General features: G+C 45.2%; 1 protein-coding gene across 2 annotated transcripts in view; it reads left to right on the top strand.

The window, feature by feature from the left end:
- Positions 1-346: 346 nt before the first annotated feature.
- The window catches only part of GCH1 (GTP cyclohydrolase 1), a 51054-nt gene continuing 37507 nt past the window's right edge, over positions 347-13893 (top strand). For both annotated transcript variants that reach the window (XM_023231019.3, XM_026455338.1), the window contains exon 1: positions 347-911. In XM_023231019.3, the coding sequence (XP_023086787.1) occupies positions 569-911 (343 nt within the window). In that variant the 5' untranslated portion in view covers positions 347-568. The remainder of the gene's footprint in view (positions 912-13893) is intronic.

Below are 13893 nucleotides of genomic sequence, written 5' to 3' on the forward strand. Positions count from 1 at the left end.
TCCAGGCAAGGCCACCTGTTTGCTGATCTTTCACTGGGCGAGTGGACCGGAGCCCTTCAATGCAGCGCCCTCTTGGCCTGAAGAGGGGGCGACCGGGAGCCCAGACAGTCTCTCCCACCGAGGTCCCAGCTGCTGGGCGCCTGCCTCTTTTCGGATTCGGTTCATTCCGCAATAAGCGGAGGGGTCCCGCCGGTTCCTAGGGGCCAGCGCCCTTTTCCTTCCCCCCCTGCGCTTCCGAACCCCTGTGGGCCTCTCCAGAGCCGCGACCCAGGCTGGGGACCCCGGGGGCGGGCGGCCGAGAGGCGGGGCGAGCGCCATGACGCGAGGCGGCGCCGGCCAATGGGAGCGCCTCGCGGCGCCGGCCGAGCCGCCGGGCCATAAAAAGGAGGCGCGGCCGGGCTTTCCAGCCTGTGGCTGCCCCCGGCTCGGAGTGTGACCTAAACAGGTCGCGTACCTTCCTCAGGTGACTCTGGCCACAGCCCATTGTCCGCGGCCACCGGCAGAGTTTAGTCGCAGACCTCGAAGCGCCCCGGGGTACTTCCCGAACGGCAGCGGCTGCGGCGGGTCCATGGAGAAGGGCCCTGTGCGGGTCCCGGCGGAGAAGCCGCGGGGCGCCAGGTGCAGCAATGGGTTCTCCGAGCGGGATCCGCCGCGGCCCGGGCCCAGCAGGCCAGCGGAGAAGTCCCCTCGGCCCGAGGCCAAGAGCGCGCAGCCCGCGGACGGCTGGAAGGGCGAGCGACCCCGCAGCGAGGAGGATAACGAGCTGAACCTCCCCAACCTGGCAGCCGCCTACTCGTCCATCCTGAGCTCACTAGGCGAGAACCCCCAGCGGCAAGGGCTGCTCAAGACGCCCTGGAGGGCGGCCTCGGCCATGCAATTCTTCACCAAGGGCTACCAGGAGACTATCTCAGGTCAGTGCGCCCGCGGGCTGCTCTGGCGTGCGGGCGGCGGGGGCGGTGCTTAAAGGAAACGCGCGCCGGCTCCAGGAAGTTTCCGGAGTTGCCTCACTCTTGGCGCAGGGAGCGGGGCGCTGTCACCTCCGAACCCGCCCTAGCCCGCCGCCCTGCTGAGGCCCTGCTGAGGCCTTGCGTGGGGCACAGTCGGGGCGCCCTGGGTGGCAGCGACCTCTCAGCCCCAGGATTCGCTGCAGCCGTCTTTCAGGGGCCCTTCCCGCTTCCAGCGCTCAGCCCTCCTAGAGCGCCCCGGGTGGGCGTGGACGGGAGCCTGGAGCCCTCTCGCCTGAGCGCCCAGCGCGGGATTCTCGGGGCACCTGCGGTTCCAAACTTGCCCACGATAAGGATCACCTGGGCACTTGCTAGGGCGACGGCTTCCTGGGTAGTTCCTTATTGAGATCCCATTGTCGGGTGTATATCTGGATTGAAGCCTTGGCGCGATCCTTCCCCGCAGTCTCGGGGACCTCCACTCTCACTGATTTGCCAGGGGATCGGAGTCTTAGAGTTGTACTTTTCTTTTGTCCACCTCAAGTTTACTCCAGTTCAGGACATTTACAAAATTCGGCACAATTTGGGGCACGGGCTTCCCCGGAGTTTGAGGTGTGAGATTGATTGGGTGAGTTTGCTGCTGAAATCTGTTTCCTCCCCCCACCCCCAACCCCGCATTTTGCAGTGAAGCTACTCCCGGGTTCGGAGCGCTCCCTGGGTTCCAGGACTCAGTCTCATCCCGGCACCCTCCCACCCTAAAATAAAGCCGGATTGACCCGGTGCTGTTAGCATCTGAGGCGTGTCGGCTTTTTCACCCAGAGGGTGGGAATGCAATCAGTGTGGGTAGGATGCAAGGTGGGGTGATGGAGAGTGGAAAATGGGGACTTTGCTGCCCGTTGGCTGGAGAAGCAGTGTTGGTCTATATTTAAAACAAATAAAGCTTCTGGCTTCTACAGCTGGGACCAAAGACATTATTTTCCAGTCTACACCTTCTGTGTATCTTGGTGACATTTAGTTCTTTGGCCTAAGAAGCATTCTGCCGTTCACTGTTTTCTGAAATAAAAAGAGTGCGCTGGAAAGGCAATTTCCCGGCCCCAGTTATTTCTCTGAAGGAGTATGGAGCGATTCCACCCAATAGACCCTGGGAAAAAGAAAGTTATTTTTTGCCCAGTCTTCCACACTCCAAAGGAAGGGTGGGAAATCAGAAGGCGAAAGAGGCGGGGCCCCAAAAGGAAATGATGCTGCACTCTAAAACCGGGAATGACTTCCAGTTCTGTGTCCAAGTTCACTTTTTTTACCCCTCGATTGCAAAAGTTTGGAATCTCAGAAGCAATTTCAAAATGCAAAGACTGAAGAATAAACTTTCAGTTTTCTGTGGGTTCAGCTCTTTGGAGGTCTAGGGCTTTAAATGTGTGTGTGTGTGTGTGTGTGTGTGTGTGTGTGTGATATTCCACAATGTAATGAAATGTCTTAAGGCCTTGCTCATTTTACCCCTTGCAGACGCAGTAAGTGGTTTACTCCACAGCATCGGCCAGGCTTTGGGAACCCTCCCCTAAGAGAATTCATAGGACAGTGTTCTGTAATCTAGCATGGATCTAATTACCCAAAGAGAGAGGGATTTCTGACCCTGAGATAGGTCACAGAATTACCTAAAGTGACTCACAGATTTACTTGAGAAATGGTTAGCAGAAATATCTCACGAGTGAAGATTCATCTAAAGAGGATTACTGACTGCAAAGAATACATCATTCCACATTAGAAAACTGTTCTGGTTGGCCGAGCTCTGTGCTCACGCCTGTAATCCCAGCACTTTGGGAAGTCGAGGTGGGCGGATCACCTGAGGTCAGGAGTTCAAGACCAGCCAGGCCAACATGGCAAAACCCGGTCTCTACTAAAAATACAAAAAAATTAGCTGGGTGTGGTAGCAGGCGCCTGTAATCCCAGCTACTTGGGAGGCTGAGGCAGGAGAATCACTTGAACCTAGGAGGAGGAGGTTGCAGTGAGCGGAGATTGCACCACTGCATTCCAGCCTGGGCGACAGAGGGAGACTCTGTCTCAAAAACAAACAAACAAACAAAAAAAAAAAAACAAAAAAACCCTGTTCTGGTCAAGTGTTAGTGTTTAAAAAGTCCATGGGCCTGGCACGGTGGCTCACACCTGTAATCCCAGCACTTTGGGAGGCCAAGGTGGGCAGATCACCTGAGATCAGGAGTTTGAGACCAGCCTGGCCAACATGGGAAAACCCAGTCTCTACTAAAAATACAAAAATTAGTCGGGCATGGTGGCAGGTCCCTGTAATCCCAGCTACTCAGGAATTTGAGGCAGGAGAATCATTTGAACCCGGGAGGCGGAGGTTGCAGTGAGCCAAGATCGCACCATTGCACTCCAGCCTGAGCAACGAGAGCAAAACTCCATTTCAAAAAAAAAAAAATTCCATGGATGGAGAGACAGAAAGCAGATTAGTAGTTGTGAGGGACTGGCGAGAAGAGGGAGATGGGTTGTGACTGTTTAACGAGTATGGAGCTTCCTTTTGGAGTCATGAAAGTGTTCTGGAACTAGAGAGTGGTGATAGTTGCACAACATTGTGAATGCCACTGGATTGTAACTTCAAGATGGCTAAAAATGACCAATTTTATGTATATTTTACCACAATATAAAGACAGGTTTTGTGGCATGCCTGCAGTCCCAGCTACTAGGGAGGCTGAGGCAGGAGGATAGTTGTTACTCAGGAGAACAGCCTGGGCAACATGGGGAGACCCTGTTTCAGAAAAATAGTCCATGGAGAGGACCATTTAAGATTATTATTATTTTTTTTATTTTCATGTTTTTGAGACAGGGTTTGGCTCTGCTGCCCAGGCTGGAGTGCAGTGGCACAATCTTGGCTCCCTGCAGCCTCAGTCTGCTGGACTCAAGTGATCCTCCCACCTTAGCCTCCTGAGTAGCTGGGACTACGGGCTTGTGCCACCATGCCTGGCTAATTTTTGTATTTTTGGTAGAGGTGGTTTTTTGCCATGTTGCCCAGGCTGGTCTCGAACTCCTGAGCTCAAGGGATCTCTGCCTGCCTTGGCCTCCCAGTGTTAGGATTGCAGGTATGAGCCACCATGCCCGGCCCATTTAAGATTATTATAAGCCATTAATTGAATATAATCATGCATTACATCATGATGTTTCATTCAATGATGGGCCACATGTATGAAGGTGGTTTATAAGATTACAATGGAACTGAAAAATTCCCATTGTCTAGTGATGTCTTGATGATCCTCACCTGTGTAGGCCTAGACTAATGTGTTTATTTGTGTCTTAGTTTTTTCCTCTCCTCTCCCCCATGTCTTGGTTTTTAACAAAATTTAAAAATTAAGAAAATTGGGCCAGATGTGGTGGCTCACACCTGTAATCCCAGCACTTTGGGAGACTGAGGTGGGCGGATTACTTGAGGTCAGGAGTTAGAGACCAGCCTGGCCAACATGTTGAAACCCCATCTCAACTAAATATATAAAAATTAGCTGGACATGGTGTCGTATACCTATAGTCACAGCTATTTAAGGCTGGAGAATCACTTGAACCCTGAAGGTGGAGGTTGCAGTGAGCTGAGATTGCACCACTGCACTGCAGCCTCAGTAAAAAGGAAAAAAATTAAGAAAATTAAAAATAGAAAAAGGTATATTTGCACAGCTGTGCAATGTGTTTTTGTTTTAAGCTGTTATTACAAAAGAGTCAAAGTTTTAAATACATTAAGCTGAAATTATTGAAGACAGAAAGTATGTTTAGTGTTGCCCAAGTGTACAGTGTTTATAAAGTTTACAGTAGTGTACAGTAATGTCCTAGGCCTTCACTTTCACTTACCATGCATTCCTGACTCACCCAGAGCAACTTCCAGTTCTGCAAGCTCCTTTCATGGTAAGTGCCCTACACAGACATACCATCTTAAGTCTTTTCTACTATGTTTTTATTGTACCTTTTCTATGTTTAGTTGTCTTTCTAAAATTATTATTATTTGTATTTTAAAAATAGAGGCAGAGTCTGTTTTGCCCAGGCTGGTCTTGAACTCCTGGGCTCAAGTGATCCTCCCCTCTCCTCTCCTCATCTCCCAAAGTGCTGGGATTACAGGCGTGAGCTATCCCACCTGGCCTAGATCTCTTTAAATACACAAATACCATTGTGTTACAGTTGCCTGCAGCATTCATTACAGTAACATGCTGTACAGGTTTGTAGCCTAGGAATAATAGGCTATACCATGTAGCCTAGGTGTGTAGTAGGCGATCCCATCTACGTTTGTGTAAGCACTCTCTTCCTTCAATGTTTGTGATATGAAACTGCATTTTTCAAGTGTATCTCAGAATGTATCCCCATTTATTAAGCAATGCATGACCATACTTTTTAATGGGTTAAAAGTTTTACGTGGATGGTCTTGGTTAATCTTCCAATTTTCAAGTAAACATTTATCTTATCCCTATGACAAGGCAACTGAGGCAGAGAGGTTGGCACAAGCAGTAGAGCTGGTATTTGAATCCATAGAGTCTGATGCAGAACTCGTAGCCACTTGCTTATAGTGCTACACAAAGAACTGAATCAGTGTACCTTTTCTATGTATTTCAAACTGTGAATTGGGTCAACAGCATTAAAAAAAAAAAAAGTGGAGTAGCCAGGCACGGTGGCTCACGCCTGTAATCCCAGCACTTTGGGAGGCCGCGGTGGGAGGCCGAAATCGGGAGTTCGAGACCAGCCTGACCAACATGGAGAAACCCTGTCTCTACTAAAAATACAAAAATTAGTTGGGCGTGGTGGTGCATGCCTGTAATCCCAGCTACTTGGGAGGCTGAGGCAGGAGAATCGCTTGAACCCAAGAGGCAGAAATTGCAGTGAGCCAAGATTGCGCCATTGCACTCCAGCCTGGGCAATGAGCAAAACTCATTCTCAAAAAGAAATAAATAAATAAAAATAAAAAAAAGTGGAGTAGAGGTTGGGCACAGTGGCTCAAGCCTATAATCCCAGCACTTTGGGAGGCTGAGGCAGGCAAATCACAAGATCAAGAGATCGAGACCATCCTGGCCAACATGGTGAAACCCCGTCTCTACTAAAAATACAAACATTAGCTGGGTGTGGTGGTACGTGCCTGTAGTCCCAGCTACTTGGGAGGCTGAGGCAGGAGAATCACTTGAACCCGGGAGCCGAGATTGTGCCACTGCACTCTAGCCTGGGCGACAGAGCAAGACTCCATCTCAACAAGAACAACAACAACAATAAAAAGAAAGTAGAATGGATAAGATCAGTCTATCACATATAGTAAGGATAAATGTTTTGATAAACTTCTGTGTAGGTTTTATAGGTATAATTTTGTGTGTGTGCACTGACTCCAGATGTAAAATGCATTTTTTTTTTTTTTTTTGAGACGGAGTCTCGCTCTGTCGCCCAGGCTGGAGTGCAGTGGCCGGATCTCAGCTCACTGCAAGCTCCGCCTCACGGGTTTACGCCATTCTCCTGCCTCAGCCTCCCGAGTAGCTGGGACTACAGGCGCCCGCCACCTCGCCCAGCTAGTTTTTTTTTTGTATTTTTTAGTAGAGACGGGGTTTCACCGTGTTAGCCAGGATAGTCTTGATCTCCTGACCTCGTGATCCGCCCGTCTCGGCCTCCCAAAGTGCTGGGATTACAGGCTTGAGCCACCGCGCCCGGCCAGAATGCATTTCTTACTGTAGGTTGTAGTCAAAAGTTTGAAAACCTGTATCTAGGGGATCTAAGGATTTAATATTTCTTTTTTTTAAAGAGATATATAATTAAAGAGAAGACAGAGTAGTGAGAACAAGGATGATGCTGAACTTAAAGAAATGAATCTGAAATGTGATGGTCTGGGTCTTGGACCAACCTGGATGGCAGGGAGAAGGAATGATACTGGTGGGAGATAGGAGTGAGTGGGAACCCACATCTTTAGGTACATAAACAATTCTACACAATCCCTTTTATTTCTTTAGAGAGTGTGAGTCAAGTGGCCACTATATATTGTTTTTGGATAGGAACATACTTCTCTGAAGGTTACTTTTCTGTGCTTGTAAACAAGATACAGGACTTTTTATCTTTTTATGTATCTGTATTCTGTATTTTAACTCCTGGTTAGTAATGTTAACTTAAGTGTTGTAAAATTTAGAATAAGTTGGCATTTTACATTCTTCAAAATCGTGTTTTCCCCCCAGTTCCTCTTGTGTGGATTGATCCAAACTCCTGGCGTTCTGGGGAATTTGTTCAGTTTTCCCTACATTGCAGCATCTCTCCATGACTGCCTCCTTTTGTACCTTTTCCCTACTTTCCAGTGTGTACCTTACCATGGGAACATCTGTGGTCATCTGTGACAGGGTTATGCAGATTTCTTAGTACTGTTCACTACTGGACTGTAGCTCATGGGCTAGGAAGGAGGGCTGGAGGAGATGCTATCGTCTCTCCCAGGAGCTGGCTGTCCTTTGAATCTACATCACAAGCTGATCCTTGGACCAGCTCAGACCAGCTCATCTTGATCTATTTCTGTCCCATTTCAGTTTAGCTATATCCTAGTTCTCTTAAATATTCAAGGTTTTATCTTGGTGAGTTCTCTTTTGTATATAAGGTACCTTTCCTGAGTTTCCACTATTCTTTTATTCAGAACCTACACTTAGTTAAATTGGAGAGTGCTATTCTCCAAGGGCCTCGATCTTCATGCCCCTGTAACTGACCCTTCCAGGTATACATGGGAACAGCCTTTCAGACAGCATTATCTACCAAGGATTAAATGAGTATAAATTGTTCCATCAGTTGTTTTTTATGAGTTTATGGGAATATGCAAGAGTCTTGACTCTCACATTTCTAGTTTAAAGTAGGTTTTGTCTTGTCTGCCAAGACAGTTTTCATAAATCATGTTAACAGTTCAAAATTTTGGGAAGCATGCATATAATCCAGCGTGAGAGATGGCATTGGAGGTGGCTGACTGCTTCCCTGTGAGGGCTGAGGAAGCACAGACACTGACAGTGAGTCATATCCCCACCTCAGCCATTTTCACTGGAAGATTATGTCTATTCGCTAAAGATAATGGGAGGCAATTAGATACTTTGTTTATACAAAAATGCATCTTAGACACTTCATACTGAAATGTGGTAACAGTCACAAAAGGTTTTTCTTTTTTAATCACAAACCTCTCTGATCTATTAAATTAGACTGCTGTGGTGAACTAAGAATTTTAACAACTTCTAAGATGTGAAGGGAAATAATAACGTAAATTATTTACTATTCTCCCCTATATCATGGGTGAAAGGTGAGTTTATGTCCCAAGTTTTAAAGTATGTTATAAAAATGTTCATCTGATTAAGAAGTACTATTTTAGATGTGTAGCTCATTCAAATTTTGATCCATTAATAATTTTTGTGTTTGGTTTGTTAATGATCACTTATATAGGACTTAGTTGTGTTCATTGCCAGAAAGAGCACTGTGAATAAAGAAGAAAAAAATAACAAGGCACTTGACATATTATATAATTGGAATTTTGGACATGTCTAAGTGGAATAAAACAGTTAGGAAGTTACTGAGAAAGGGGGAGAAAAGCCAATCCTAATAGTTTGTTTTAAAATTGATTATCTATAAACAAATTTTCTGACACGGGAGGAAAAATCAATATACATAACTTCACTATGGCAAGCAAAGCCATCAGGTTGATACTTGCACTAGATTTCCAGGGCTGCTCTCACACGGTACCACAAACTAGGTGGTTTAAATGACAGAAATAAACAGTCTCATGGTTCTAGAGACTAAAGTTCCAAAATCAAGGGGTCAGCAGAACCATACTCATTCCAGAACCTGTAGTGGGGGAGGCTGTCCTTGCCTCTTCCCAGCTTCTGGTGGTGGCTGTCAGTTGATGGTGTTCCTTGGTTTGAGCTGCGTCACTCCAATTGCTGCCTCTGTCAGTGTCCACATTTTTGTTTTGTCTTATAAGGATGTCAGTCATATGAGGGAGGGTCTGCTTTACTCCAGTATGCCTGTGTTAGTTTAGCTAATTACATCTGCAACAACCCTATTTCCAAATAAAGTCACATGCTAAGATACCTGGGGTTTAGGACTTCAACATATCTTTTTTGGCGGATGGCACAATTCAACTTGTATTAGTACTAAACACTATTATTTTAAAAATTACTAGGAATTTTACTGTAATTTCATTGGACATCAAGTACCAGACACTTCACTGAACGCTGGGAATGCAGGATAAGCAAAACCAGGTATAGTTCCTGCCTTCATGGAACTTACAGTGTAGCAGATAGAATCACAAATAGAAATGTGTTGTGAGATTGAGAAATGTGATGATAAACAAAAACACAGCTCAGTGAGAGCACTTGGCATAGGAACTTGACCAATGCTGGGAGATGGGAGCACGAATGGGTGAAGCAATGCTTGAGCCGACTGATGTCTGAGTAACAAATACTGCTGATTGCTTACTTTGTGCTAAGCAGTGAGTTTTTACATGTGTTACCTCATTTGATCTTCACAGTAGCACGATGGGGTGGGCAATATTATTCCCATTTTATACGTAAGGAAATTGGGGCACAGAGAGAACTTTCCCAAGACTGTATCTTGAAAGTGGCAGAGCTGAGAGGATGATATAGAGGAATCATTGTAATCTCTGACAGTCGATTTAATTTTGATATAATATTTTACTAATTTATTTGAATCCTTTCTCCCTTCTTCCCCACCTATCCCTGCTTTTGTCTTTTCTCTGCTGTTTGCTTTGTCCACCTCCAGAAACCCTTCTATGCCTGGGCATTCCCCACCTGACTCATTTGCCAGTGATTTCTATGTGGGGACTGTAGTTTCAGTCTAGTATTTGGTTGAGTAGACTGCAGTGTTAAAACTCACCAGGAGAGGGCAACTGTCTAATCATTGGATCCCAGATTATGAATCCTGGATTATGTGAACAATTCTCAGTTCCAGGTTATGCAAACAAATATGTTTCCTATGGTTATAAATTAGCTAGAGTCTATAGTAATTAGATTGGGAGATGATTTGTGTTGGGTTATGCAAAGAGTATCTGAACCAAGTTAAATCTGTTATACTCAAGGCCAAGAGGACATTCATTTACTAGAATTTTATTCTATTGGAGCCCATTAGTAGCAATATTGATTTATTTGGAGACAGGGTCTTGCTCTGTCACCCAGGCTGGAGTGCAGTGGCATGATCTCAGCTCACTGAAACCTCTGCCTCCCAGGTTCAAGTGATTCCCCTGCCTCAGCCTCCGAAGTAGCTGGGATTACAGGTGCCCACCACCATGCCTGGCTGATTTTTGTATTTTTAGCAGAGACAGAGTTTCACTGTGTTAGCCAGGCTGGTCTCGAAGTCCTGACCTCAAGTGATTGGCCTCCTAGGGTGCTGGGATTATAAGCATGAGCCACTGCAACTGGCCGGAAACATACAGTATTTGTCCTTCATGTCTGGCTTATTTTACTTTGCAAAATGTCTTCATCCACATTAAAAACATCAATTTTTTTTTTTTTTTTTTTTTTTTTTTTTGAGATAGAGTCTTGCTCTTCTGCCCAGACTGGGGTGAAGTGGCGAGATATCAGCTCACTGCAACCTCCATCCCCTGGGTTCAAGTGATTCTCCTGCCTCAGCCTCCTGAGTAGCTGGGATTACAGGTGTCCACCACCATGCCTGGCTAATTTTTGTGTTTTTAGTAGAGACTGGGTTTCACCGTATTGGCCAGGCTGGTGTTGAACTCCTGACTTCAGATGATTCGCCCGTCTCTGCCTCTCAAAGTGTTGGGATTACAGGTGTGAGCCACCGCGTCAGTAACTCATTCTGTACAATGTTGTATATTCTCAACACATATAATATTTTAATTTCCTTATTTCAAGAAATCCTTAGAATTGAAGATACAGTAGTCCCCCTTATCCTTGGGGATCTGTTCCAAGACCCCCAGTGGATGCCTGAAACCGAGGATAGTACCAAACCAGACTGCCATCATTCAGAGTAAATTTGTGTTTGTGTCTTCTACCCACAAATTTCATGTCTTTTGCATCTTAACTAAACACTCACCATGCACTGCGGCCATAGCTTTTGCAGTTTGAAGTACAATAACAATACTAGCATGAATTTTTTTTTTTTTTCTCCTTCACAGTTTCACAGATAGAAGATTTGTTCTTAATATAGGTATAGCAACCTCCGCATAATGATTTTGTTCATTAATAAACTGAGAACTTTAATTTTTTTCACTTGAAGGAAACATGGCTTCTCTTTGGCATATCTGAATTGCCAGCATCACTACTCTTGTGGTTTGGGGCCATTGTTAAGTAAAATAAGGGTTAGTTGAAAACAAGCACTGCAAAACTGAAGGTTGATTTGATCACTGAGATGGATACTAAGTGACTATCAGGTAGACAGCATAGACAATGTGGATGCGCTGGACAAAGGATTAATTCATGTTCTGGGCAGAGGGGCTGGAGATTTGGTCACAATACTCAGAGTAGTGTGCATTTTAAAACTTATGAATTGTTGGCTGGATGCGGTGGCTCACGCCTGCAGTTCCAGCACTTTGGGAGGCCGAGGCAGGCCACTAACTTGAGCTCAGGAGTTGGAGACCAGTCTGACCAACATGGCCAAACCTCATCTCTACAAAATATACAAAAATTAAGCGGGCATGGTGGCACGTGCCTGTAATCCCTGGTACTTGGGAGGCTGAGGCACGAGAATCACTTGAACCCAGGGAGATGGAGGTTGCAGTGAACTGAGATTGCACCACTGCATTCCATCCTGGGTGACAGAGCGAGACTCTGTTTAAAAAAAAAAAAAAAAAGTGCCTGGCATGATGGCTCATGCCTGTAATCCCAGCAGTTTGGGAGGCCAAGGCAGGCATATCATTTGAGGTCAGGACTTTAAGGGATAGCTGCTGTAGATCATACCCCTCTAACTGACCCCACTGTTTATCACATGGGCAGCCCTGGAGGTATGCCTCTCTGATGGCCCATCAAAAACAATCTGCCCTTCAGCTTCAAGGAGCAGTTTGCTGACAGCCTCCAGCTGTTAGTGCTGTCAGGCTTTGCCTCCATGGAGGCCATACTTATCCCCTGCTGTGTGTCCTTTCATTTTGGTATCATCTCTTTCTCCCCTTCTATCCCTTCTCCACCACAGTAAACAGCTTTTTGAGGGCTGGGGCTATTTACAAGTGAAGTCGTGTATAAAAAGGAGATGCACATCTTTCAGCTTCATATTTAGCGTGTTGGAAATTCTGTTCACTGATCTAATTTTGAAATCTCCTTGATATTTCTTAAACTAGTTTAGTATAGGCCAGGCGATTGGTCAGGAGATTGAGACCATCCTGGCTAACACGGTGAAACACCATCTCTACTAAAAAATACAAAAAATTAGCCAGGCATGGTGGCGGGCGCCTGCAGTCCCAGCTACTTGGGAGACTGAGGCAGGAGAATGGCGTGAACCCGGGTGGCGGAGCTTGCAGTGAGCCGAGATTGAGCTACTGCACTCCAGCCTGGGTGACAGAGCGAGACTCCATCTCAAAAAAAAAAAAAGAGCCGGGCGCGGTGGCTCAAGCCTGTAATCCCAGCACTTTGGGAGGCTGAGACGGGCGGATCACGAGGTCAGGAGATCGAGAGACCATCCGGGCTAACACGGTGAAACCCCGTCTCTACTAAAAAATACAAAAAACTCGCCAGGCGAGGTGGCGGACGCCTGTAGTCCCAGCTACTCAGGAGGCTGAGGCAGGAGAATGGCGTAAACCCGGGAGGCGGAGCTTGCAGTGAGCCAAGATCCGGCCACTGCACTCCAGCCTGGGCGACAGAGTGAGACTCCGTCTCAAAAATAAATACATAAATAAATAATATTAAATTAAAAAAAAGAAAGAAAAAGAAAAAACCAATTAGAAGTCTTTAAATCTTCAAGATCCAAATACTTATGCCTCCCAGTTGTGACAGTGCATGAAGTACACAGCATTCCTGCTAAAAATGTTTTCCAGGAATTTAGTGAGGTCTTTAGACCTGACTTGCAGTTACCAGGAATATGAGAAATATAGAAGTTAAATGAAAACAAACAAAAAATCATACAAATCACAAAGGTGGAATATCTTACAGGACAACTGACCTCTCTGATAAAGCAGTGGCAGGGGTTGGGGGTAGTAGGCGCTATTCCAGATTAAAACATAATAATCAAATGCAAATGTATGGACCTTAGTGGGTCATTGTTGGAAAAAATCATTAGTAAAAGGTATTTGAGACACCTGGGGAAATGTGAATATATATTAGGTATTAAATGATATGAAGGAATTAATAGTTAATTTTACTAAGGATGGTGTAAATCATTAAGAAGAACACTTTTTAGGGTGACATTTCACCTCTAAATACATGTCTCTGATTTGCTATCAGTAAAAGAATAAACTACACCAATATGGCAGAATGTTAGTTTTCAATCTAGGTGGTAAGTATATAGATGTCCACTATATAATTTTGACTACTTTTATGTTTGAAGGTTTTACATAATAAAAAATTAAAGTTTACAAATACATGATACTAACAGGGAATATTAGTTTTTTTTGGTATTACTATTCTACCTGACCACTCCTTTTCTACTTTATATGAAGCTTTAATAATAAACTAAAACTTCAAGCACTAGTAAAACTAACCCGAGTAGCTGGGACTACAGGTGCCCACCACCACGCCCAGCTAATTTTTTTTTTTTTTTTTTTTTTGTATTTTTAGTAGACAGGTATTTTGTATTTTTGGTAGAAGCAACAACATTCTTGAGGGAAAAGGTCTTTAAATAAAGGCTCTATCTAATCAAAGGAGCTACATACAGGTAGGAAGACCACAGATCCCAAGAACATTTAGATACGAAACCTTTTCAAAAATCTGCATCATAAGAAAAAAGAGAGAGACCTGTTACTATAGAAACGATCTGCAGGGCTTGAACATTTCAAGGGAAAACAGCACCTCGAGCAAGGAAA

Source organism: Piliocolobus tephrosceles, chromosome 6, assembly GCF_002776525.5.
Source record: "Piliocolobus tephrosceles isolate RC106 chromosome 6, ASM277652v3, whole genome shotgun sequence".
In the NCBI taxonomy this organism is placed as follows: Eukaryota; Metazoa; Chordata; class Mammalia; order Primates; family Cercopithecidae; genus Piliocolobus; species Piliocolobus tephrosceles.